General features: G+C 40.3%; 1 protein-coding gene across 1 annotated transcript; it reads left to right on the top strand.

Moving 5' to 3' along the window:
• Positions 1–6,084: 6,084 nt before the first annotated feature.
• Positions 6,085–23,036, top strand: TXNRD3 (thioredoxin reductase 3). The gene is made up of 16 exons (XM_088528180.1): positions 6,085–6,219; positions 10,711–10,771; positions 12,156–12,265; positions 12,855–12,968; positions 14,742–14,814; positions 15,404–15,523; positions 15,921–16,063; positions 17,206–17,321; positions 17,402–17,627; positions 17,877–17,969; positions 18,482–18,558; positions 19,465–19,621; positions 19,828–19,935; positions 20,862–20,957; positions 22,116–22,250; positions 22,531–23,036. The coding sequence occupies exons 1-16, from the start codon at positions 6,097–6,099 to the stop codon at positions 22,597–22,599; spliced, it is 1,821 nt and encodes a 606-aa protein (XP_088384306.1). The 5' UTR covers positions 6,085–6,096; the 3' UTR covers positions 22,600–23,036.
• The last annotated feature ends 4,510 nt before the right edge of the window (positions 23,037–27,546 follow it).

Consider the following 27,546-nt stretch of genomic DNA (forward strand, 5'->3'; position numbering starts at 1 on the left):
CCACAGTTTCACCTATGATAAAGTCAATAATTTAAAATTAGACAGATACTCTGTGAATAATCACAGAAATGTAAGGTACCTCTGCACACAAGGACTCCAGCGACTGCACAAGCATTAGGACTTTAAGATATTTTTAAACCCATTTTGAGACCGTCCAAAAGACCATGTTCAGGCCTGGTCGCATGCTAGTGTTTGGGAATATTTTGCCAAAAGCTTAAAGAAAGTTTGAGTTTCTCTCCCCATCACTGCTTTAAGCAAGACACAAAAAGTGAGAGACACGAAATAAAATCCTGGGATTTGACAATAATCTGAGTTTGTGTGCGGGATATGCTCTTGTCTAGCACGGCCATCATTCCAGTACAACCATGGGTTTACTTGATCCTTTCCTGAAATTTGAGCTTCATCCATTTCTCCCCTTCTAGAAGATGCAGGTTCTGTTGCTTCTTGTCCTTTCCACACTCTCTTCTCTTGTGTTTTCTCCATCTTCCTTGGTCCCAGCCAGGCCTGGAAGCACCAAATAACCACAAGAAAGACGATTCCTTGAGATCACCACCCAGGAGAAGGCAGAAGTGAGAGCTTTTCAGGTGGGCCTGTTGCTACTGAAGGAACTGCCCTGCTAGCAGATGTGAAACCATGGACGGGTTCACAAATTCAGCCATCAGCTCATCCTTGTCAGCAGCAGCCGTTAAAAAGGAGCAACGCACCGGCCTGGACCAAGAGGAAATCCTAAAACGAGGGCTTCCTTTGACATCTGCCGCTATTCCGATGAGCAAAGTATTTGTGAAGCAAAGGGACACAGGGCAAAACTCACACAGCGAGGATTCAAAGATGTCCAGCCCGTTTGTGCACAGGACGAAGGCAAAACTGAGAGGGCGACTGCAAAGCGGGTGGGAATCCGGCTCCACGGAAAGTTCTCTCTGCTACAGTTATCCTGAGGATGAAAAACTGGGAGATTCGGAGATTCCCTGCTCTGTTCAGCACAGTATTTAATTACCTAAAGGAAAAAATATGTAAATAGAGTCTAAGAGACACACTTATTAATAAATCTATGACAAAAGGCAATGCAGAAATCTGTGCTTTTGAATTTATTATCTGACCTCCCCGCTGAGCATTCCTGTGCAGCTGCAGGATAAAATAAATTGGTCTGGCTAGAGAAACTGTAGGAAACATCTGCATATTCCCTATCCGAAATGTTAACCTGTGATGCTTCTCACTGTCTCCCCAGTACAAAATGGCACAGTCAGAGTGGGCAGATGAAGACACGACAGATTTCACTGCAAGGGAGAGAGGCAGGTGGGAATAGAGCCGTGCCAGGACACTTGCATTGCCACTGCAATGAAGCTATCGCACTAAAATTAAAAGGGAAAAAAAGAAAAAAGCATTAAAATACTCTCCTGGGAAATGTGCAGTATCCAACTACTTAAAGGAACTAGTTTTGCTTAGAAATACAGCCAAGTTCTTGCATTCAAAAAGATTAAAGGCTTTTCTATCCTTTTTTTTCTACATATCTTTTCCTTCTTCTTTTAAGAAAAGAAATTTCCTGTAAGAAATTTAGCATGGAAAGGTGACTTTGGTGCATGGCAGATGGACACCATGCAGTTCTTTAAAACAGACAAGTAAAAGGCTCATCCTGTAAAGCAGCTGAGCACCAGCCCTTTCTGTTACCTCTAGAAAGGCTCCTTGATTGCAGCATTTAGCCCATTTTAGCAGGTTTAGACCCAGACTGAATCTCTATGACTTAGAGCTTGACCCGCACAAATCCTTGGAGCCCGAGAGCTCCATTGCTTTTGCTCTCACTGCAGCTGAGGAAGATGATCTGGCATTCCCTATACTACTGTTTGTTATAAAATTTATACAACATCATAAATCAACCTTGTGCCCTACACATACGGGAGGAGATGTTCTCCTAGCCAGGGTGCTTTCAGTCTAACCATGACGCATTCAGAAAGCCTCATGCTCACCTTAACACTATAATAATGATATTAATCAAAATTAGTCATTATTCAAGGGACACTAATCATATACCTCAGACGGAAAGTGTGACGGGTGAGATTAGAAAAGACGCAATTCAGCCGACTCCTGGGGACAAATTTTGAAGGACAAGACCACCAAAATGATGTCTACAGGAAAGCTAATATGCAGCCACCTCTCATTTGCATGCACAAGCCAGCAGATGGTTTGCAAAACCAGACTTAAAAGAACTCTATGAGTTTTGCATGGAAAAAATAGCTGTGTACATCATTAACAACTGCAGGTCCCAACTCTTTGTATTTCTTTTTAACTGCCTTGTTTCTGACGCCCTTTAAAAGAGTGCAAAACAGCTTCCCACTATTTACTGAAGACTTTGAAGAAAAGTAATTCCTGGCAGGTCTGGAGCTCCCCCCATTGACTTCTTACCAGCAGCTAATGCCCAGGTCACATTCCAATGCTCTGCTGCCGCCAGGAAAGCTTTCCCAGTTGGGATGTTGCATTTTTAGGATGATGATGTGATTGCCCTCTGCTGTGTGCACACTCGCGGTATTTTAGCACTACCACTGCTAAAAGAAGTTACCGCTATACCCTACCCTGTGTGGAGAGTGTTGCAGCTGAAGAGTTTATCTTCCTCTTTCTCAGGTGAAAAAGGACCAATTTTTCCTTCCTACGTTCTCCTCTTTTCCTCCCCAAGCAAAGTCCCCTGTGATCTGGAAAACACTGCCAAGCTCAGGCTTGGAGCGCGGGGTTATTACGTGCGTCCGGTGTTGGAGCTGACGGTAATTTACTTAATGCTGCCAAAAGCTGTGAACGTGCCAGAAGGCTTTTGACCTCATTTGCCACGGACACTAATCTGAGCTGCGAGCAATTTTCATGTCACTCAAATGACTGGCTATCAAATTAGGTTTCTGACAGCCTCCAGCACGGCTCAGCCTCTCCATCATTAGCGCTGATGAAAGGTGGACCCATTATCACGACTAAAGACGTCGGCTGTCTCCTGGCACATGACTGATTTCTGCAGTAGTTTAAGGTCAGTCAGTTACGTATTCTGAAGAACACCAACCTCTTACTTGATCTTCATGAAAAGCTGGGAGCCATAGCTTAGGGCTTAGGGGTTTTTTCACCTTCCTTGATGTTTAAACACATTCTCTGTTCCTTCCTAATTATGTTACAGCATTCTGGAGATATAAAAGAGGGAGCAACCTTAGGGAATGCCACTCCATGAAGGATGCCAGGTAGAAGAAAAAGATGGAGAAAACTCCTGCTATCTCCTTTCCTGTGCCCTGCTAGGAGGACAGTCAGGAAATAAAAGGGACCTGGCGGAAAGGGGAGCTCTCAGGTCATTCTTCGCTGTTAAACTGACTCTCTCCAGCAGCGTCAAGGCTCACAAGTCTCACTTAAATGTACCTGAGCAATGAGAGCAAACTGAAGAGAGTGGTGAATTTTATTTTAGACCCAAGAGATGGCTAAAGCTTTTCACACTCCAGTACTTAAAGAGTTCCCTGGTTCTTCTCTACCATTGACTTGCCCCTTCTGTTCTGTCCTGTCCTTAAATCTCCCTTACCAGTGTTCAACCTCAATGCCTTCCTCTGGCATGTTACGCTACATAATTAACACCTGTTTTATGTGGTTTGGCTTTTATTAATCTTCAGACCAAAGTGAAGAGGAGTGTCTTGGTGGGACTAGGCATTTTTATTCTGTTCGTTTATATTAGAGAAAACACACCAAGGCCTTTCATGTGGAAGGTGGGTAAGTTTACAAGCATCCTCTAAACTCACTCTCTAGCTGCAGAATGGCCTTCCAGAAAGCTGCAGTTCAAACAAGCTTAAGCCTTATTGAATAAAGCTTTATTCTGCTAGCGAGCAGAATGGCTGTCCAAAGTCTGCATCCCAGAGGGAATTACAAGCATCCTCCCACAGCACACCTAAAGAGCATAATCTTGAGAGCTGAATCTGAATTAATACTCTTGAGAGAAAAAAACAGAACAGAAGAAAGGTGTAGGACCTATATTGTTAACAGTTATCAGGGCTACCAAAAGCCCTTGAGATATATGGGGCAGACACGAAGGTGTTGGTCCCATCTCCTCTCTAGAACTGAGCAAAATTTTCTTTCCCAAAAGAACAGTCCTTCCCCTTTTTTTTTTTCTAAACAAGCAACAGAAATTGCCAGCAAGGCAAGACCGTATCTGCCTGCTGGCTCTTCCACTGCAGCTTTGAGGAAAGCAAGCTCAGGCCAAAGCCATGCCCAGTATACCACAATGCTGCATTACAATGCTTTACAATTATTATAAGAATAATAGGGGTAACAGTGTTTCCCCAGGAGTTATAGGAGCCTGAGAAGGACAGAGAAAAAATAGCCAAAGGTAGGAAGGAAATAAGCAGTTTTGGTTGAATTGTGAGCAATATATGGTGGATGATTCTGGTTCTGGCATGTTAGGTCAAAACTTGGAGGCCACAGGTATTTTATCTGTTCATCTACATGCTGATATTGAAATGGAGGCCGCGGGACTTAAGAAAGATTTGTTTTTCTCTGCAGGGAGGATAAAAACACTCTCAGTCTAGAACTTTTTCATTGTCAACATTACAATATGCAATACATGATTTTTCAAGCTCACTGGGTAACGAACACCAGTAATATATGGGAACAAAAAGGAATTAAACAAGCTGACTCAGTTGCCTCCCACCAGGCCCATTTTCATCACTGGCACCATTACTGCTTTTATACATGATTATTTTTAGCATTAGTAAATAGCAGCAGGCCTGATCTGTGGCAAGGCGTGGGCTGGAGCACTACACTTTATTACATGCTAGGTTACAAATATTCCGTCAGACCTCGGTAAATCTCTTTGGCTGTCTCTGTGCCTTGGTTTCCCCACCTTTAGAAAACAACTATCACTTGGAGGCTTGCACAGTTTGACAGAGTAAGCAAAAGTCTTTAGATGATAAAAGCGGGGCAACCCCTTATGATTGTTTATAGAAAGCTGTTGTTGCTAACGCAGGGCAACCCCTTATGGCTGTTTACAGAAAGCTGTTGTTGCCCTTGGTAAATGCTGGTTCATTTTGCAGGGAGATGTGTGGTTTCTTGGGATTTTGGTGCAATATATTCCTCAAACCCCACCAAAGCAGGGGAATAACCGGGTAGCCTTTCTCTCGCTCAGTGCCCTGACTTAGGCTCTTTGCACTGTTCAGGACCAAGTCCCCATCCGCTCAGTCCTGGGAATTACTGTGTTCTCAGAAACAAGAAATATAACCAGTGATCAGCAACCAGCAACAAGCAGCACCAGATACTTCCCAATACGATGTAAAAAGGTAAATATATTTCCATAATCTCTGCTGATTTGCTTTGAAGCCTTAATGCACTTTATTGTAGAGGATGTTTCAACATCACTGCGGCCTCGGAGCCCTCCTCACGCCTCCCGGGCACCCAGGGCCCCTTGGCCGGTGGACACACGCGGGGCGCTTCCCCCGCGGGTTTTACCCCCATTTATAGGTGACAGAAACACCCTCGGGGGGCGTTTTTGCCACACCTGGAGCTGGGGGCCCCGGCGGCTCCTTGAGGGGACTTCGCCTTCATTTTAACAGCACCACGCAGGGAGGGCAAGGGCCGGTGCGGAGCCCGGGGCCGGCGCCAGGCCCTGCGCGCCCCCCTGGGCCCCCCGGATCCCCCCGCGCGCCCACACGGGAGGCGGCCCCACGCCCGCCTTCCCGCCCGCCCCACTGCGCATGCGCCTTCCCCGCGCACCGCCCCCTCCCTTCTGGGGCTATTCCAAGCGCCCCTCCGGCGGAGGGGGTGCTTTAAAGAGTGCAACTTTCTCCCTTTTTAAGCCACGCTTTGTTACATATTAACGCCTCTCCTCTTGCGTATAGAATTTAACGACTGTTTTAACTCGATTCAAAGCGGGTGAGGTGGAAAAAAAGGGCGGGCCGCGCTCTTTGCATTCCATTCCCTCCCCCCTCCTACTGTGTGTAGGTTGGTCGAGCCTTTCCCGCTCCGGAAGGAGGGGGGCGGGGCGGGTCAGTGCGGGCGTTGGGCGCGCGCGGCCGCTGCGCGTGTGGGGAGGGAGCGCGGGCGGCTGAGGCGGAGGGCGACGACGACGACGCCGCTTCCCCCGCGCCCCCCGCCGCGATGCCGCCGCCCAACCAGACGCAGCTCCCGGACTGGGACGGGCTGAAGCTCCGCGTGCGGACCCTCATCGGCTCCCACCGCGTCATGATCTTCAGCAAGAGCTACTGCCCCTACTGCAACAAGGTGAGGGGTCCCCGCCGCGGCGGCCGGCGGATCTTTCCCCCCTGTGCTGCCCGCTCCGCGGCGCTCCCGCTGGTCCCGGGGAGAGAGGAGGGGGCGGCGGCGGAAGGGCCTCTCGGCGGGAGGCCTGGCCGGGCCCCCGGGCGAGGACTTGCCCTGAAGGCGCCGCAGGGCGGCTGGGATTGAAGGGGACGTCACCAGGATGCGAAATTCCCTTGGAAAAGCCCCTTATTGGTCTTAGAAAGAGACGAGGCCCCAAAAGAAGGTCCCTGGCAATTGCTGGGTGCTCGCCCTGCCGGCTGCTTCTGTGCCCTGGAGGTCGGGGTGCTGCCCGTCGTGCCGTCCCCTTCAAAGTGCCAGCACCTGATGATGACCAACTTGGGCAAAGTACTGAGAAGATTGTGAGTTACCCTCTCTGTTGTTTTTGAAATTTGAGGCCAAAGGCTGGCTAAATAACAAGAAAATTATTCTAAGTTGTAGCCATAACACTTTGGAAAAATAAGTTTGACTTAGGACAAGAGGAGAAAAAAAGTCTTTTCAGCTCTGATTGGGTTTGTCTGTCTGTCTAGATTTTAGTTCCTCATGGAGCAGCTGAAACTGGTGAGCCAGTGACATTAAGCAAAAGCAGGGTCTTGGTTATCAGTGCTCTGTAATCGCAGAGTCTGGGCATATGTCTGCGGGCATTGTGATTCCTGTGTGTTTGCAAAGAGGATGTGGCTCTGGCGGGGAAAAAACACAATTGGAACTGTGGGATAGAGTTGTGGTATTCTTAAATGGAACTTAAAACCAGGAAAATACTTAGAGCTGCCCTCCTGTGTGGGTTAGACACTGTTTCAGTAAGGAAGGGGGCAGGTGCTCTGACACTGCTGTAGAAAACGTGTGAGTAAAATAGAACTAAATTCTTAACTAAATTGAGTTTTTGGGGAGAAAACTCTTCTTCATGAGCAGGTGAGCCAAGCCAGTGCCTGCTCTCTAAGGATGTTTTGGCAAATAGTTAAAGCATAAGAAGCAGTCCGTATCCTTCTAAAATTTGCTTACTTATCAATAGAAGTTTAGAGAATTGGGATCTCGAGTATAGTCCAGCTAACAGAAATGGTAATTTCTTTTAATGTTGATGGACTATAAAGCGGCCCGCTGAGAAGCAGACCTTAGTGTTGTGCTCCTCTGTATTGCTCTGTGTGATGTTAGTTGTCACGATCTGTCTGCTGTTGACATGTATGGCATTTAGTCCATTTTTTTGTTGAGAGCATACACTGAATAGTAACTTTTTTAAGCTTATAACCTATTCTCTCTGTTCATGGTGTGCAGTTGTTGCAGAGGAGCTAGAATAACACACAGAGCTTAGGGAAAATAGTTTTAATTGTAGTCTACTAGTTAGATTCTGCATTAATATTTTCCTGATTTTTTTCAGAGTTTTCTGTTAGAAAGGATTATTCACTTATTGGAAACAGTAAGCTCTGAGGAATATTATTTTGAATGCTTTGAAAATAAGAGCAAGTACCTGGAGTAGGTGAACTCAAGAGAGACATTTCTAAGAGGAAGAGTTCATAGGCCCTATATGAATCTTTAATAAGGAGCAGGTGCTAAATTTAGAAGAGGAAAAAAAAAATAACTGCCCTTATGGGAAGGTTTCCTTGTCTTACTTTCCTTTTTGGGACAGGAGAGAAAGGTAATATATGATGAAGAAAGCATGTAGAAGCAGCAGCATGTTGCAAAAGGAGGATTAAAGTTTGTGAAGCAGAGAAAAGCCATGCGTGAGAGATCAAGTGACAAAGCACACCGAAATATCTGCAACAGTTTGAGTATTAATGTTTCTCTCCCTCCTCCCAAAGGCTTAGAAAACAGTGGAAGGAGTGAGAGCACTGGGTAACACAATATTCTTGCTAACGGGCCTCAGCTGGTGGAATTAATGAAGTACATATAATTTGAAAGTGTAGTTGCACTCCGTGCTTATCCCATAACCGCATAACTTTGAGCTCTAAGATAGTTACAGAGTATGCTCTCTCTCTGCCTTTCACCATGGACGATGGTTAGCTGAGCACTTTTGGTAGGATTAGTTGAAAAGCTGATGATATTTTAGCAGTTGTGCAGAGTACCCTCAGCCCTAGCACAACCTCATTTGAGGCGTGGGGAAGAATTTCAAAAGCACCTAGCTGTGCTAGGAAAATTTAATACTGTGCTTTCCTGCAGAAGAAGAATAGTGCAGGTAAATTCTCTAAATGAATTCAGTAGATGATTCTGTTAATTCAGGTAAGCTGGTATGACTAAGCAGTTCTTCTACAAAGGCAATTTATTGTTCAATTGCTTTAGCAAAGCAGTAGTAGGAAGTGGTGTTAGAATAACTTTCTTGCCATAGTTTATCTTAACTGTTTTTACTGTTCTTACTACCCCAAGACGACTAATGTTGAGTAAAATAGAAATGCATAAAGAAAGCACTTTATTTCTTAACGTAAAGAAGTGCCAAGTCTGAACAGTGTAAAAGTTATTTTAACAGTAACAACAGTGGTTGCACAGAAGGTTTTGATTAGTCTTATGATTTGCTCTCATTTGTACACTCTGTATCCACTGGGATGAATAATGACGTGTCAGTCAATTGATCTGTAGGTATTGCAGAATGTTAGCTGATAGGCAAAACATCAGACAGGGAGCATATATTGACCATAGGAAGTTTATGAACCTACCTAGCTACCTGAACAGTAGAAAGCATGTCCAGAAAGGGTTTTCTAAAGCAGTAGAGCAGTTTCTCTGTTCCAAAGTAGTTTTCCACCATTACTAACTGGAGAACCTTCTAGTGTTTACCTTTTGTTGCGAAAGCTGGAAAAGTTTAGTAGGTAAATAAGGGCCATTGCATTCATCAAAAGAGACATAAGTGTCTGGATCAGTGACCTTGTAGCCTAGTATCCTGACACTTGTTTGAGAAACTTTTTGGAGGAAAAGGAGAATATTTCCTAGAATGCCATTGTTCTTCTCCAACAGTCTTCCTCAGGAATTTATGGGTTGAGGATGTTACTGTTAACTGAGGATAGTTTGAGGATGTTACTGGGATGAGTGTTACTGAGTTAAAAGTTATCAATGGGCTCTGCTCTTACTAGTTGCTCTAATAGCACTTTGATTTCAATGTAATTTTTTCTCTGAGATGTCAGGTGATAATAATTTGTATGTTATGTGAAGGCTTTTTAATTTTTTTTTCTGGTAACTTCATTTATTGTTTGCTCTGGCTCACCATTTCTCCAAAATCATTTTCTGTTTACTTTCTGAATGTTATTCATGATTACTATATACCATCTTTTTTACCCACACTGATCATTTTCTTTTCTGAACTTGTCATCTGTTCTTGCTCTGCTATGTTGAAGATTTCATAACTCTCATCATATATACCTGTCACTACTTTATTTCAGTTTCAGCTCTAACACAACCATGCAGTATTCATGTAAAGTATGAAAGCTGTTTCTCACAGGGCTGCAGTAAATTGCCTTTTTTCTCCTATTCTACATCTGCAGCAGAGAATAAAAAATGCCTAAATGCATTGTCTTAAACTTGTCCTTTCTTGAGTGTGCATGTTTTGATACATGTTCTTTTCCTTTGCTCTGCTTTGTGCAAGGTGTTGGACCAGTCAGTCCTTCCCACTTTAAATTATTCTATAGTTATAAAACTAATGCTATCAGTTGCACAAGCAGAGATTATTATATTACAGATGCTCTGTGATCTGGAAATAAAATTGCCAGGTAGGTGGTAGCAGATATAGCAGCTTTGTCTTTGAATAAAGTGAGAGTCCAATAGAAGGCACTGAAGTACCCATTTTTTGGCATAGTAACAGCATAGATCCCAGCAGCATAAAAACACTCTGTCATGTGTTGAAAATTTCAAAGCGTACTGATCAACTCAACTTGTTCTTAGTGAAGTTCTGTCGATAAATACGAAGTTAATTGGGAAAGCTGGTTGTGAAAGATAAAGGGTTTTCTTCTGAACTGGGAACAGCTTTAATTGTTTTATTTTCAGACTCCATGCTGGCAAGAGGGTCCATCACACAGACATTTAGTGTCTACTCTATCTTTTTCTGCAGAGGCACTATTCACTGCTTCTTGCTACAACTGCTTTCTGATCAATAAGACAACTATAAACAAAAACAGATTTTGCCCATTGCTTTACAAGGAATAAATGCTGCCAACTGTTATAGTAGCAGTTCTGTGGAAAATGTTATTGGCCAACTGCAAGGGCAGTTCACAGCTTCAGTGCCAGTAAATGAGTTAGTTGCTGTTGTGTTGAATTCATACAGTTCCTCTTCTAAAACTAGTTCTAGAGTGTACCATTACCAGACTCAAAGCAAGTATCTTTTGTAATTGACATTTTCACTGTGACTTAAAACTTATCTATTTAAGAACATCCAACAAACAATTTTTGCCTTCAGCAATACATACTATACCTTAAATTTGTGAAAACTTTTCACTGGAGATCTGCTTGTGTACAGAAAAATCATATTCATTTTTGTTATAGGTAAAAGAACTCTTCCATTCCTTGGGTGTAGAGTACTATGCTTTGGAACTTGATATAACTGGTAAGTAGAAAATACAGTCTATAAGCTACTGCTTAGTGTAGCTAAAACTGGGTGACTCTAAGGCTATCTTGAATTACCTGGAGGTTATTTTAAATATATTATACCCATAGATAAAATACTAATTAGACTTTAGTATGGATTTAAAACAGAATGTTTTTATCATAACTGAAGGCTTTGACTCCTGCACAAATCAACTGATAAAGGATGTGAGAGACATTTGACTTCCCGTCTTTCAGGGAAAAGTCTGTAGTCTAGCTCTGTTTCTCCTAACAGTTAAGTCTTTTGTGGCACTAAGTGAATTGTTAATGTTTGACCAAGTATGCGAGTGACCTTCATAAGCGAAGTTGCTGAGTCTTTGGAAGAAAGGGTAAATTCCAATATCTTGATTGTTGCGAATGCTATTTTTTTTCTTTTTTACCCATAATGCTCTAGTTCTGATGTGCATACTCTTCATTATGGATTCATGTGCATAATGTATCTAATTTTAAGAAAAAGTGCTTTCTAGCATAATCCTCAAACTCATCTTCTTGCACCGGTGGCAAGTTCTTAATTATGAGCTCCAACTTCTGATCCAGCTTTTTTTGCACTTAAACATTTTTACTAATGCCTTTCCTTTGCTTTTCAAGTATTTGAGATTAGGTAGTGTTTGGAAACATGCACTTATTTAATGATCCAAAGCATATTATCTTACTTATTTTTATTATATAAAAACTTAACTTGAGTTATGGTTAGTTTAATTTATATATTATGCACAGCCCAAAGGTTTTCACTCCTGTTATACTACTGCTATGAAATCCAAATTGAGCCTATTGAACCTGGAGATGTTAGTGGTTTGAAGGACAAGTCAAGTCAGGTGTGTTTCTAAAACTAGAACGTTGAAGACCATGTGGTGGGGACAGAAAGTGTATAAGTTAGCATCTGGGTAAGCGAAAGTTAGTTCTTCCTCTATGCATCCAAATTCTCATAGCACAAGGCTTCTGGGCAAGTTTGTGTGCACTGGCAAACCTTGGCAGAGAACTTATGCCAAAGCTAAACAAGTTGAAAGAAAAGCTGTCTGCATGATCAGGACAAGAATTCTTGTCATACTAAGTGTCATATTGGCAGGCAGAAGCTCTAATAAGAATCCAGGGAATATGGTGACTAGGCTTAATGACAAAGTTAACACCAAGCTGTAGGGTTTTTGCTTAAAGCACTACTTTATTTATTGGATTTGGAGTGTGTTCTTTTCAGAAGTAATTTTTAGTCTGCGAATGTGATTCTCTACAAATGTGGTGTTTAAAATAAAACTGTTTTCAAGGTGGGCTTACAGTGTGTGGGTTTCAGCTTGCCTTAAAAGGTCTCTGAAAATTGTTCTATAATGTATCTTTTTTATATATATTCCTAGATGATGGAGCCAGTATTCAGCAAGTATTGGTAGAGCTAACAAATCAGAGGACAGTTCCTAATGTATTTGTGAATGGGAAACATGTAGGTGGATGCGATTCAACTTTTCAGGTAACTACTCTTTAAGCATCAGTTGGGTGTAGACAAAGCTATGGTGGGGGGTTTGAGTGTTTGTTTTGTTTTTTTGGATCAAGATACTTGTCATGCAACTCAACTTCCTCATTTGTTAGTAAGTTAAATTATTGGGATGAAAACATACAGATTAAGTTTTCTATTACAAATATGTAATTATATTTTATTTTCTTCTTGAACTTACATCAAAGCAGGCAACCTCCAAAACTTCCAGAGCATTCTCAGAAAAATTTTGTGGCCCTAAATACGAGCCATGGAATTGAGGAAATAGGCCATCAGTAGCCTTCTGAATTTGCAGTTTGATCATAACTATGTTTTGGGGGCATAAGGACTATTTTGCAAGCAAAATGAGTAACACTTTTGAATCTTTTCTAGAACTTTGAACTTCAGAATCTCAGAATAATTTAGATTAAGAGAGACCTCTGGAAGTAGTCTAGTCTAGGCTCTCCTGCAAAGCAGGCTCAGCTAGATCAGGCTGCTCAGAGCTTTTGACTTTAGAAACAGTTAAATAATGACTCGAAGTGGGGATCATCAGATATCTGTATTAATTTGATATTTTTTTAAACAGGCTTACCAGAATGGATCACTGCAGAAACTTCTTGGGGACAGCAAAGGTGCAGAACCCTATGACTATGACCTGATTATTATTGGTGGTGGCTCTGGTGGACTTGCTTGTTCCAAGGTATGACGTGAATTTTACATTCAATAATAGGCTGCATATAAAACCTCAGTTTCTCTGCATTAGCCACAATAGTATAAAATAGTCTCTAGTTTGATTATTGCTGTTCTACTTGCTGGTTAATAAATAAATAATTGTCTAAGAGTAATGTCTGTGAAACTCTGGACCGGTTTCTGACTAGTTCCCAGTCAGATGTACATTTCTGGCTAAGGGTGGATCCAAAGGCTTTTCAAGTATCTCTGCTTCATGTGTAGCATTTGGGCACTTGAATATTTCCATGCAATAATCTGGAAAAAAATCAGGCAACTCTTGAAGTTCTCCTGTTTATTTAGGATCCTGGAGAACCAATTTTTTTCTATAATGGAGCATATTCAGCTCTACTGTCAAGGAACTGACTCTTTACCTCTAGTGAATCAGCTACAAGGAGAAGTGGTAACAGATGGTGTACTTCTGTCACAGTTAACTATTGTTCAAAGTGCCTCAGGACCTGAGATGCTCATTGTTTTCGCTTCTGCATTAAGGATTTGAACACACTTCCCACCTCTAAACCTAGTGTTCTAACCATTGGTTTACAGATTAGGTTGCTGTCACAACCTCAATAATTACTGTACAACAATACAGTTAAGTATGCAACTTTCACTAGGTGAAAGGCAGACTGGGATGTCAGAGCCCACTGTTCCAGGCAGTGGGAGAAGGTCAAAGTTCTCATTCTTGCAGCCAGAACTGTCTGTATCTTAACATGTGTTCACTGGACATTGCAGAGATAGGAACTTGATTGTCTTTAGACTGAGGAGAAATATGGAAAGCTTTCCTGTTCCTGAGAAAATACTGTAATAACCAAGCTGAGTAAGCCAATACTGTAATAACTAAATTGAACCTTCCTTCCCTTTGATCCATGACTGCTTCAAGTGACCAAAGCTGTACTTTATCAGAGAGGCTTAGTTTTAGGCAGTCTCGGAATGTTTCAGATTCCTTTCCTAATAGTGCCTTGTGGCACTATGAGTTGTAAGCTCAATGGTTAAGTACCAGACCGTCAGGAGTCACAGAACTGCTCAACTGTTCATGCTGCAAGCAACTTCGAGAGCATCTAGTTCAGCTCACCTGCAGGGACCCTGCAACTCAAGCAGGGTTACCTAAAGCAGCTGCCCAGAACCCTGCCAGACAGCTTTTGAATAGCTCCAAGGATGGAGACTCCACAGCCTGTCTGGACAAACCATTCCAGTGCTCAGTCACTGCAAGAGAAAGAGGAGAGGGGGGAAAAAAAAACAATAAAGCCAAGTTCCCTCAGTACTTTCTCGTATATCTTGTACTTCAGCCCTCTGACCACCTTGTGGGTCCTCCACAAAGCTCTTCAGTTTATTAGTGTCGTTTTCTATTATGGCTGAACATACCAGGTCAGTTCTGCTTCCTAAGAGAGAGGGAGAATTAAAAGCCTAAAATTTTGTGGGGTTTTTTTGTGTGTGTCAAGTAGTGGACGATAACAGGCTGATAAGCCCATATTCAGATCATGGCTTTTGGCAGCATATTTTCTTATGGATGCACCAGTGAAAATAGGTATGCATTGAATTTTTAGAAAAATACAAGCTTTTTGAGGAATTTGTGTGGTGTTTTTTAAGCAGATGAGGTAGAAGAGCCAAATGGTAAAGACTGACTAGCAGAAGAACCTCCTATTAGTGTGAAATGAATCACAATCATGATTGTAATCATGATAAATGAGAAGACAGGCATTTTTTGGTCAAAGAAAATTTTAGTAATGTTTACTTGTCTCTCTTACAGGAAGCTGCTGTCCTAGGAAAGAAAGTACTGGTGTTGGATTATGTTGTTCCAACACCTCTGGGTACTTCATGGGGTAAGCTTCCATTAATTTGTTATTTATAGTATTTGAGTACCAATGATACATAGTGAATTATGTGTTATAGATTTGTATTGCTGGATATTGAAATGGAGTTTCTATCATTCTGGAGGATGGTTAATAAAGGACATTATCTTGCATATTCCTCTAAAGAGTTGCTTCTCTTTTGTACATTGCTAACATATCTCAATTATTTTGAAATCTTATTCTAAGTCTGTGCACTTTCTAATCAGAAAGTGGCCAGATTGTGTTTCTTTGTTCATGTTCTTGTGTTTGCGGGTTTCCTTATTTTATTGTAGGTGGGTTTTTTGTTTATTTTTGTTTTTTAACTTTTCAGTTTGTTTAGCTCTATTTTGTGCATAGTTGATCTTGGCTTCCTTTAGAACAGATGGATGTATGTTATGGAAGGATGAGGTGTGCACAGACATATAGACAGCTGCTGTCTGACTTTTAGTGCTACAGTTGAGAGTTGAGAATATGACTAAGGAAGTCATCGCTGAGTGAAACGGCTGACAAACAAAGTGCACAATAAGAGAAGTGTAAATATCCTGTTCATGCTGGTAATATTGGGTTTTTTCCTTCTTAGGACTTGGTGGCACTTGTGTAAATGTAGGTTGCATTCCTAAGAAACTAATGCACCAAGCAGCGCTTCTGGGGCAGGCACTCCAAGATTCAAGGAAATACGGCTGGCAGTATGAGGAACAAGGTTAGTAGGAATGCAGAGGACAGCAAGGCAGGGTGCTGCATGAGACTGAGCTGAAGATAATTTTTGTTTAGACACTAGTATAATAAATGCAGGGATCAGTAACTTTAAGTGAATCAGAAGGATTCCTCCCTCTTGAGTCATTGAAACCTTTTAGGATTGAAAGTTAATTGTTTTGTTCTCTATATTAACTGAATTAAAGAACATCTAGAATTGACTTTACAATTTCAGGTCATACTAACTTAGGTGAATATAGCAGCACAAGATTTTAATACATGTCCTTATTGCTGATGCTAATTATGGCTACTTAGCATGCCATATAATTAATAAGACTTAAGATTCTTTGAGGAGTTTGCTGCAATTTAATTTTCTTAACTGTGAAACCAATGGTTTGTTTCAGTTAAACACAACTGGGAGATCATGGTAGAAGCAATTCAAAACTACATAGGTTCTCTAAACTGGGGCTATCGAGTATCCCTAAGAGAGAAATCTGTTACATACATGAATTCCTATGGAGAATTTGTTGAACCACACAAAATAAAGGTATGTACTGTGTTTAAAACTTCTTATGTAGTGGGGCGGAGAGAGCTTAAAAATTCTAAGGCTACCTTTTGAAACCTAACAAGGAAAAGGCTTCATCCTGAAATTGTCACTTCAGCTTAAGTTAAAATGTTATCTCTAAGTGTCCCTGCTTGAGCAGGAGGGTTGGACTAGGTGATTTCTAGAGGTCCCTTCCAACCTCAACCATTTTGTGATTCTGTGATCTCAAACAAGTTATGATTCAGATTAATACTACATTTTAGTACTGTAACTGTTTGCAAACCTAGTAACTGTTATGTAGAAGAAACATGGGCATCTGGAAACTCACGTCTTGTCAGTAGATTGCGGTGTAGTCTCGGCTGCTTGCTTCATGACTGAGGTCAACAGCCTAAGCCAGGAAAACCAGCAAAGAAAAGAAGCTGTAAAACCTTGGAAACTCTTAATACTGAAACGCAAAGACTATAGAAATAAACTCAGGTAAAGCACTTGCATAAGAGTGCTGGAGCTTATGCTGTATCAGCATAAGAATTCAATTACCTGTTTTGCAAGACAAAACACGTGCTGATGATCTTGCAGTAAGTGAAAGGTTAACTTAAGAGTGTTCATAGAATAAAACTTTGGTAGCTCAGTGAGTACAATTGTCTGCTTTTGGTGTTAAGTTTACGGAGACTGAGCTGCATGTGTTTCAAACCAAGGGCATGGCAGTAAGGAGGGATTATGTGCTACTTACCTTATCTTTCTTAATGTTGTAGCGACCAGGTGTACAGGTCATGCACTTAGTAGTGTCCTTGGTCTACAACTGAAGTAGAAAAAAAATCAGCCACAGTTTGGACTAGGTGACTTCCTAAGGTCCCTTTCAACTTGAATTATCTTATGAATTGGAGAAGAGGAAGAATTCCTTTTATATGTATTGTCAAGTAATTTAAAGTGAAAATGAAGATCAAGTTTTGGGAGAGATGCATTGTCAATGCTCCTCAGTGATCTGCCTGGCTTCTCTAAGTGCAGTAGGCTTTACTTCAAGCAGCCTGTTAATTCTTAACCATGCCAACAAGCCTTAAATTCTTAATTAAGATTACGCAGGTCTTCATTTGTCGTTAAGCCTATTTCTGATGATAAAGACTTTCTTAACTGTGTTTATATAATAGGCAACTAATCGGAAAGGACAAGTAACCTATCACACAGCAGAGACTTTTGTACTGGCCACAGGAGAAAGGCCTCGATATATGGGTATCCCTGGAGATAAAGAATACTGCATTACCAGGTAAGATGAAAAGGCATTATAGACTGAACGTCAAACAAATGGGTGTTGGAAGAACCTTGCAACTTGTCTTGTCTTTTCAGTGATGACCTCTTCTCCCTGCCTTACTGCCCTGGCAAGACTCTAGTTGTGGGTGCTTCCTACGTGGCCCTAGAGTGTGCAGGATTTCTTGCTGGGCTCGGGCTGGATGTCACGGTGATGGTGCGGTCCATCCTCCTTCGGGGATTTGACCAGGAAATGGCAGAAAGAGTAGGTGCCCACATGGAAACACACGGTGTAAAGTTCATCAGAAAGTTTGTACCTTCTAAGGCAAGTACTTTCCTTCTTTCTACACAACATAACCTTATTTGTTAGAGTATAGAATATTATAGAATGTACAATTATGGAATATATTCTATAGAATAGAATATGCACGTTAGAATAGCTCATGTGGGATGCAAATGCTTTTTGAGGCTAAACTTTTTATATTGCCAAAAGATCAAATTGTTAGGTCAAGATTTAAAGTGCTGATACTAGTGGGCTGTGCTGTTTAAAACTAAGATTGTATTATGTATTCAGGTTGAAAAGCTGGAGGAAGGCATGCCTGGAAGATTGAAGGTGACAGCGAAGTCAACTGAGGGCTCAGACATTTTGGAAGGAGAATATAACACTGTAAGCATTCCTGGATTAGATCTGTGGGTATAGGCGGTGCTATGAAAATGTGTTGAAGTATTTTAAGAGATATTCAGGGGAAAAGTAAAGGGAGGCTTTGCTTTACAAATTGTTCATGTACCAAAAGTTTACTGCTAGAAAAATTGTGGAAAGTTTGAATATTCATTTTGCCAGTTTTGAATTGGAATTTAGTTCATGTGATGTTTCTGTTTCTCTTCTGATATTAATGTTGCAATTTTTTTTATCATTTGAGACACTTATGGACATGATTTAACAGACACAATGTTGAAGGGCTTACGGTTGGACTCAATTATCTTGAAGGTGTCTTCCAACCATAATGATTCTGTGATCAAACAAGTTAAACATACCATTGTGTCTTTTATTCCTGAAAGCTTTTAGGGAAGTCATTTAAACCATATGCTTTTAAGTTTTTTCTAATAAAAAGCAAGAAGAGGGTGATCAGCCTAACACTTTCTTGCATAAAATTATTGCATGTAACTTTATTTTTTTAGGTTTTAATAGCCATTGGTCGTGATGCATGTACCAGAAATATTGGTTTAGAGACAATTGGCGTCAAAATCAATGAGAAGTGAGTATTGCTCATCTTCCAGACTACTTATTTGGATTATTCTGTACCTCTTTCTAACAGTGATACTGGTGTTTTTTAAATCTCTACTATTACAATGAGCAATTCAATAAACCTTTAGAGCCTCTGAAACCTCTGAGAAATGAGTGAGTGCAATTATTAACTTCATTTGCTTAGAAACTACAGGTTAAAAATTCCCTTGAATCCAAGGCTTTATTCATTCCCTGCCTTAATTTTAGCTTGCTCTCTGGTTTTATGAGTGTGCAGATTTCAGCACTTACTGAAGGTTGTTCTGTGTAAGTGAGCTCAAATTTGTGGTTCAACAAGCAGATCAGTAAATCTGTGAGATGACTTTTCAGTATTTTTAGTAGGCTCTTAAAGCTTCAAATGATGCCCTAGCCCTGGAACTCATGTGACTAGCAGTCTGGGGATCTAAAGAAGCAGCAAACTACTTGCTTACAGAGAGCAAGTTTCTCTTCTCTCAGGTGTCAGAGTGTTAAGACTAGTGCAAAGAGAGAGTCAGGATCACGTAGTTCAGGAGAGGGAAGAATCACGGCTAGACTGCAGTAGCTAACAAATAAATCAACCTTTTTAAACTTGTGTGTGATGCCAAGTAAGGGATCCAATTATGCTGAAAGTTTAGTAAACATCCAAATATGCTTAACTTCCTTGTCATCAGACTTGCACTATTGCTGGGGACGAAACTGGTCCACTGAATACAGAATTTCTAATTTGCAGGAGGCAAAGGTAAATGGCCTGAATAACTTCTTGAAGAGAAGCATAAGCACACTTAATTAAAATACACTCTCTAGCTGAAAATAACTTATTTGTAGCAGAGCATCTCTCATTTGGTTTCTGCTGAGCTCTGAGGAAAGTGATGATACTGAAATCTTTCTTGTTTACTTAAAGGAATGGGAAAGTACCTGTAAATGATGAAGAACAAACCAATGTGCCTTATGTTTACGCTATTGGTGATATCTTGGAAGGAAAACTTGAACTTACTCCAGTTGCCATTCAAGCAGGAAAACTGCTAGCCCGAAGACTTTATGGTGGTGGCTCTACAAAGGTAAAGCTCTGGGCATACAATATTTTTTTGTTTCTTGCTTCAGAATAGAAGTAGCTCACAGGAGTCGATTTGTTGGTACAACTATAGACACAGAAAACAAAGCTGTGTGTGTTTTGTAAAGTGTTAGCTAATAAAACTTATCCTTTCTAAAATGTATTGTACAGAACTTGCACAATCTAAATATGGATTTGTATTTTTATTTTTAGTGTGACTATATCAATGTACCAACGACAGTGTTTACTCCTTTAGAGTACGGCAGCTGTGGATTAGCTGAAGAGAGAGCCGTAGAACAATACGGAAAGCAAAACTTGGAGGTGAGAACACTGAAGGCTTGTTTAACTTACGGCTTTATTTATTCTAAAGCCTCTCTAGTAGACTCAGAATGTAGTGTTAAAACAAGATTAGCTGAACAGGTCTTTGTGGAAGTAGTGAAGTGTTGTCATTTGGCCGAAAGACTTTTCATCCCCTGGAAGTTTAGGAGCACTTTACTAGAATTTTTTTGTGTGGCTATTAGCATGCTGCCAAGAAGCATTTGAATTCAGGGAGCTAAACTCAGGCAGAAATGGTGTGTATCTCTTATTGTAATGAAGAAAAGTTTTTTGTATGGCTATAACAGAATCTTGGGGTTATTTATTTCCCACTTGATTAAAACAGCTACAACTTTAAGACATGGCATTTTAAGATTTTTATGTGCAGCAAGAAGAGCTCTTCAGTAGGAACACAAGACTAATATCTAGATATTATGAATTTAAGCATTCTACAAAACAAATAATAGCAGAAGCTAAACAATGCCAGGTCTATATGAAGAACAAGAGGAGTTAAACATAGGGCATCTAAACAGCACTAATGAAGGTGTCTTGGAGTAATACAGAAGCTAGAAATTAGCATCAAAAGTAGAGGAGTTTCAGTCAATACCACTACAGCTGTAAGGAGAGAGAGGAAAAAAAAATCAGAAGGAAAGTCATTCCAAAGTGAGGCACAAATGACCAAGTGGGACCAAGTCTTTAAATTGAGAATACTTGTTCTGAGTCAAACTCAAGTTTCTACTACTACTAAGTTTTGAAGGAATGACTGCTTGGGGCAGGGGGAGAAAAATCACTGATCCTGTCTAGAATACATTGTGAAAGTGAAGCAGGTTAAATTTTAAACTCTCTGTTTGTAAAGATAAATTAAAATATGAGTATTATATTAGACTGAATACTTTATCAAATCCTAATGCACTTTCCTTGTCATCTTCCAGGTTTATCACAGTTTGTTTTGGCCGCTTGAATGGACAGTGCCAGGAAGAGACAACAATACTTGTTATGCAAAGATAATCTGCAACAAGAATGACAATGTGAGTAAGAAATCAGATTTGCTCAGTATATTCCGAAAATAAAGATTTTAGACTAAGCAAAAGGCTAAAAAGATTCTGACCTGCCTGAAGTCAGTTCTGTGTATTTTGTTAACATAATTAAATATTAAATATTTGCTTTCAGAGGTTTAAATAATTGAGGGAACACTAATTGTCTGAGCAAATACTAGCTTTTTATAATATCAAAATTTCATCTCGAGTTCCTCAAAACAGGCTTATGAAGAAAACCTCCAGATTTTTTTCTTCTAAGTAGGTGCTAAGTAGTTACCTTGTGAGTTTTGCCTTTTATAGTGTGCGGCTTTGTATGTTCAGCAGAAACTTTGAAAATGTTGCTGGTCCTAGAAACTCAGTGAGGTGAAACAGGAATTTCTAGCAGAAGGTGTTCTTGTTGCAAAAGTGTGTGCTGATGCTGTCCAGTAACTACCCCAGACGCTGTCTGGGAGGACAGATAGCACAGGATGATTTTTGGTGTCAAAATGACTTTTGGAGGGAAGGGATGACAGAATGGAAGAATATGGTGCTTAAACTAAGAGGAAGTGAGCCTATTCTCTGCAGCCCTCAGGAAAGGGTTAGGTGAACTCCTGAGGAAAAGGATGGAGGTGCTTTGGGGAGTGTGTGTGTGTGTGTGTTTTTTTTTTTTTTTTTGGCATTCAACAGAAGAATTACTTTATATGGAAGGATCGTAGTGGAGGAATGGACTGGCTTTAGGTTTCTATGAAACTTAGTTTTGTTGTTGTGGGTTTTTATTTTTTTTTTCCTTCCCCCAACGTAGGAGAGGAAAGGGGATGTACGGTAGATAGTCATACAGTCTTTAAATCCTTGTATTACAAGGAATTTGTATCCTATCTTGCAAAGTAACTGAGAAAATCTGTTTATTTTAGATCCCATCTTTTGAATTACAGTCCTTTTCCAGTGATTTTATAACTCTTTTCTCTGTTACATACTTGTTTTGTCCTGATATTCAGGATTAAAATGAATGATAGAACTACCTTCTTTGAGTAGCGTTTTTGTGGACTGTGCTATTGACCGTATTGAATAGCATGTAATTTTAAGTGTCATGAGAGTTTAACAAATGCTCTTCAGGAATTGATCTGCTTCTACTCTGAACTAACTCCTGTTCTGTTCTCATGTTTCTTAAAGAACCGTGTCATAGGTTTCCATGTTCTTGGACCTAATGCTGGTGAAGTTACCCAAGGTTTTGCTGCTGCAATAAAATGTGGTATCACAAAAGAATTACTCGATGAAACAATTGGCATCCATCCAACGTGTGCAGAGGTAAGGGAGGACAAACTTCATTTAATTCCAGCTTTGAAGGTGAATGCCTAGGTGCAAGTAAAGAATAGAAGGTTGTATTTCATAATGAGATTTATTCAACTTCTAGCTACAGGTTACTTGTATAAAATGTTTGTTAGCTGTGCACTCCATCCTGTATTCCATTGCCGCCATTCATAGAAACCTAGTGCTGTTGCTCTACAAGAAAAGGCTTAATAGATGCAGCCATGTAGATGACAGTACACAGCAACAGGAAATAAGTTGTTATTTTGATATCTTACAGGTATTCACTACACTGGATATTACAAAATCTTCAGGACAAGATATCAGTCAACGGGGCTGCTGAGGTTAAACCTGCTGTTTTATCTGTTTTCATATTGTACACACTTGGCTCTGTGGAAGCCCCAGTACATCCAACCACTTTTGGGCAAAATAAACATTTGCATCAGGACCACTGTCTGTACTGCAGCTAGGAGAGGTGCCTTTTTAAGGCTTCCTGAGTAAATAGTGTTGCAAATGGAAACAGTATAGCAGCAGGGAAAACTCGGACTGTAAATCCCAGCTTTGCTTGGAATTGCACTAAGGTGCTTTTGTGACGTTCCGGCTCGGAACCTTATTCTGAGGTGAGCTGCAACTGATGACTGCCATGCAAGGGTGGGAGATCTCGTCGTCCAGTCAGATGACTGAACTTCTGAAGGAAATGAAGTTGCACAAATTAAAGCTAACTTTTAGTCTCCAGTGTCTTGTCTAAATGCCCTGGACAGAGGGCAAATGTATAGCCGAATGATTCTTGCCTACAGTTTACACTTACTGATTTGTTTTGATGCGTTTTGTTTTACTTGATTGTATATCCAGGTGAGGCAAGGTGGCACAAATTGGATGCAGTGACAAGCAGTGCAGTTCATGCACTAGACTCCTGTCTCGACCATATACTTTGAAGTAATCTAAAGACCTTGTTGTTAACATTCAGAGTTGTTTGACCTCAGGTGACATGCCTTCAAGATACAAATTTCAGTGGTAGGAATCTTGTATGTTAGGCTGAAGTGTATGAGCACTAGAATGCAAGACCTTGTTAGGTTACTGTTGCTCTTCATGGGTATATTTAGTCCTAATACTCCGTCTGCTTTCAGCTCTGCAATGTAAGACATCAGAAGTGTAAGTCAGTACTATTATGTGGAGTACTCCTCCAGTCCGGAGGAGAAAGGTCCAAGAGCACTGTGTCCTACTCATAGCAGGTGCCTGTCCCTGATGGGTGTGCACTGTATGGAGTGTCTCTTTGAAGCATGTGTTGCTGCAGGGAGCAGTGGATCAGTGTGCTGTCATGCTTTGTGTAGTGTCTTGTATAGTTGGTAGTCTGAGACTTTATTCCACCCTTAGCGTTCTGTTCTGGGGGAATTATGCTCGAATTTGGCCCTTCACTTTTGTCCAAAGAGATGTTTTGAAAGACTATTCTGAACACTGTATGATAGTAAATGAACAGTTGTTAACTATTTAATCTTAATCTGTGATGTATCATGAAATTTAAGTTCAATAAACAAAACATACAACGGTTTATGGTGTCTGACCTCATGACTTACATTATTGCTTACTTAAAGATACTGTGCTTTGGTTGTACTGTTTATCACATAGTACCACAACCTTTTTAGGCTTGAGCATGCTGGAGTCTCTGCAATGGAGAGACAAGTTGTGTTGCCACCTCTGGCGGTTCGCTCAAAAAAATCGTAGCCCACTTCTGTTTGAGCAGGGACTTCAGTATGCTGAACTGAGGATAACCAGGAGTTCTGCGCACTTCAGAGTACTAAATGTGTATACTTGTTGCAGTGTTTGCCTGCAAGGTGGCTGAAAGATACTCAGTGGGACCTAGCCAGATCCTTAGCACCATATTTTGCTAAAGGTGTTCTGGTTTTTGACTCCTGGAGACTTTTTTGAGACTTGTTTTGAGCCTAGTAATACTGCGAAGTTTGTGTTTGGGGAGGGAGACACTTGCTGAACTAACAGGCTTGACCCATCTACTTGCCATCACTTTGCAGTACTGACCTCGAAAGTGGTCTTGCCAAAAACTTGCCTATCTGAAAACTTGTCTGTCCTAGGTCAGCTGTTCTGCTTTGAAATAAAGTAGGCACCAATAGTGATTAGTCTCTGAAGCTGAAGTGCTCAGTTTCATCTGAGTGGTTTTAAAACTCAAAATGGATTAGAATGTACTGGTGGTAACAGGTAGTATATACTACAAGCTTCATACAAAATAGCTGGGATATAACTCACAAATCAAAAGTCCTTCAGAAGGTTTTATGTCATGAGAAACTAGCTGGTAATGATGAAGTTTAACTTGTGTAGCCGTGTTAGGATGTAGAAAGAAGGAATAAATTGCTAAGTCAGTGGTAACTCCTCGAATTTAATGTAAGCACTAATCAAGTTCCATTTCATATTCAGATTTGATTTTCAGGTTTAAGTTCAAGTTAATTGAACAATAATTACTGCTTATGCATCTGTAACAATATACTAATTACACATGTTAATTTCATCTAACTTGCCCAGGCTATCAGCTCTTTTTAAATGATAACTTTACAAGCATTGAGCACTCCATACAGTTAATTGCTTAACTCTTTGCTTAAAATGTACAATAAGTAAATAGTAGCAAGAGCAATTTTTTTTAAACAATAGTAATTTGTTCACAGGGAACTTCTTCCTTATGTTTCATCAGGCTGGCATATAAAGTAGAAGTTGCCATGATAACAAGATTTAATTGAAAGAAAGAATTTTAAGCTTTACAGCAGATTTTTGGACCAAAAAAAAGTAGGATCTCAGAAGAACTTGTAACTGTCAACTTGCATAGTGTCCCTCTGAATGTAGATTCTAAGGTTGTTTTCACAGCCTCTTTCAGTTTGGTCTGTGACTGAGTTAAGTAGAATACTTTGTGCTTCAATCCTTTCTGAACTTGAAGTTTTCTTTTTCTGGACTCCAGATGTTATGTGACTCAATGTGCTAGCTGTCAGTTCTCCCAAGGACTAATTTTAGGACTGTTTTGTTTCTTATTCGCAAAATATTTTTGTCTGGAGCTTTTCACTGTATCTTGGTAGCTTGTTATTTAAAACAACAACAACAAAAAGATATTCTTTGATATTCTCAGGGTAGTATGGTGGCCAAGTGTGGGGAAAGTTTCATGACATCTTTCTGAAATCTGAGAGTCCTTGTGCCTGGCGTGTGCCTGGTATCATTAGTGTGCATTGGCTAACACTTGTCTGCCTTCTGAAGGAGACATTCCAGTGCAATACGGTGTAAGAGCTGAATTAGCTGAATTGTTAGCTTGACAAAAGAGCTGTAAGGGAATCGGGCTAAGGGAAAAGGCTGAATTAAATGATCCTACTTAGGCCAAGTAACTAAAGGTTAGGAGCACTAGCACCTTTTGTGTGTGTTTGGGCCATAAGAGAAAAGAGACTTGAAACTCCAGGAAGAACACTTTAATTCTGGCTGCATAAGTAGTTTAAAGTGACTTTTTTTTTTTTTTTCCCCCCCATTTCTTGCATTTCCAAAGTCACTGATGGAAACTCAGCTAGTGCTTGTGTAACTTCTTTAGGAAGCTTCTAAGGAGATCTTCTATGGAGTTAACAAGTACCAGCTGCCTTGTCCTGAGACTCATTTGCTTGAAATCACTTAAGTTTATGAGTAGTACAGATACACAGGCAATGACACTTAAGGCAAAATGATGTGTTTACGTTTCTGTTGTCATAAATGATGTTCGCTGTATTCTGAAACTCAAAGATGATGGGTTCTCTGCATTGGTTTTGGTCCTTTCTTAGGAAAATGAGTCTCAAGATGATAATTAAAGGAATGTTCAGATTAAGTGGAGAGTTGCCGATTTTTCCTCATGAAGACCTTTTGCTTAGTTCTTCTGTGAAACAGGAATGAAAAACAAGTAAATAAACCCTTCAATTTGAGGGAGTATTCAGTAGGAAAACCTAAACACTTGTGTCTAAAGGATAGTTGACATAACAGATGGCATCTACAATAAAAACCTATTAAATATTGTTCACTTAATCTGTGCACTCTCTGATTATGTCAGCTATCAGAGGTGCTTATTCGATTATACTTTTGGTCTTAAAATTGCAACGTGCATCCACTTGTGCTCTGAGGCATTGCTTCAACACAAATCTTAGACTAAATAGAAAAAAAACTTATTTTGTCTGCAGTTCATGTAATATCAATGTGATTTTGTCCTTTGTGCTAGTGATGCTAGTGAAGAGGTGTTCTATATCCTTAAAGTACTCTAATAGCTAAATGTAATATTATAATACCAGAAAACATTATTAGGCTGCAGTTGAAGATATTCAACACCTTACTTAGTCTGCTCTTAGCTGAAGCAGTATTTTAGATGGCTCATAATTATGTCTTCCTGTATCTGAACTGTAGCTCTTAACAGTGAATAAACAGCAAAACTGTGAGCTGGGTGGCTTTAAAAAAAAAAACAAAGGAGGGGGGGAACCTTGTGAAATTCACCCTTTCCAGATCTAGGAGTGGTTATGATTATAGTTATTGTAAATATGGAAAACACTTAATCATCAAATTAGTAGATGGCTTTCCACATAGCGTTTGGCATGAATTTTAATTATATTTTGAGCACTGTAATTTGTCTTAAGTAACACAAGAGCAGCCAGTAAGTTTGCACAAGAATTACGGATGCAAGCTGGAGTCAAAAGGGGAGCAAATTTTTATTTTTAAAATGTTTAAAATGCTAGAATAAGACATGAAAAGTATTTGCTGTCTAGTTCTCTTATTTAAAGCTTCAGATTCTCTCTATGCCTCTTGAAGTGGCTTTTGGCAAAGTCTTGACCACAACTCCAAGTCTCAACGCAACTCAAGATACTGGGTTTTTTCAACCCAGGACTGGAATTCCCGCAGGAATACTTCAATCACACATTTGTCAAGTCTCCTAAAAATAATGACAGGAAAAGAATTCCTGGGTGTGGCATGAGATAGGAAGATGGGAACAACAGAAGAAGGAAAGGTTAAGTGTAATTAAACAACCATTGCACCTCAAGAAGCAAACCACTCTTTTTGGATGCTTGCAGCACTGTATCATCTTTCTCAAGACCGTAGTTCAAGTAAGTTGAGGCAGGTTAAGAACTCCTGAAATGCCCCTTTTCTAATTGACAGTGCACAGTGAATACTGAGAATGTGATTAAACAGCTTCGTTAAGGTGCATGAGTTCACAATATTGAGTTGAGTTGGTTGGTTTCCAGAACTGCCTCTTTAAAAGATATATAAAATGAATAATCAAAAAAGCCACCAATTTAAAAATGCT

This window comes from Tinamus guttatus, unplaced genomic scaffold (genome assembly GCF_059628265.1).
Source record: "Tinamus guttatus ecotype Peru unplaced genomic scaffold, ASM5962826v1 Tinamus_guttatus_pri_ptg000307l, whole genome shotgun sequence".
Taxonomy (NCBI): Eukaryota; Metazoa; Chordata; class Aves; order Tinamiformes; family Tinamidae; genus Tinamus; species Tinamus guttatus.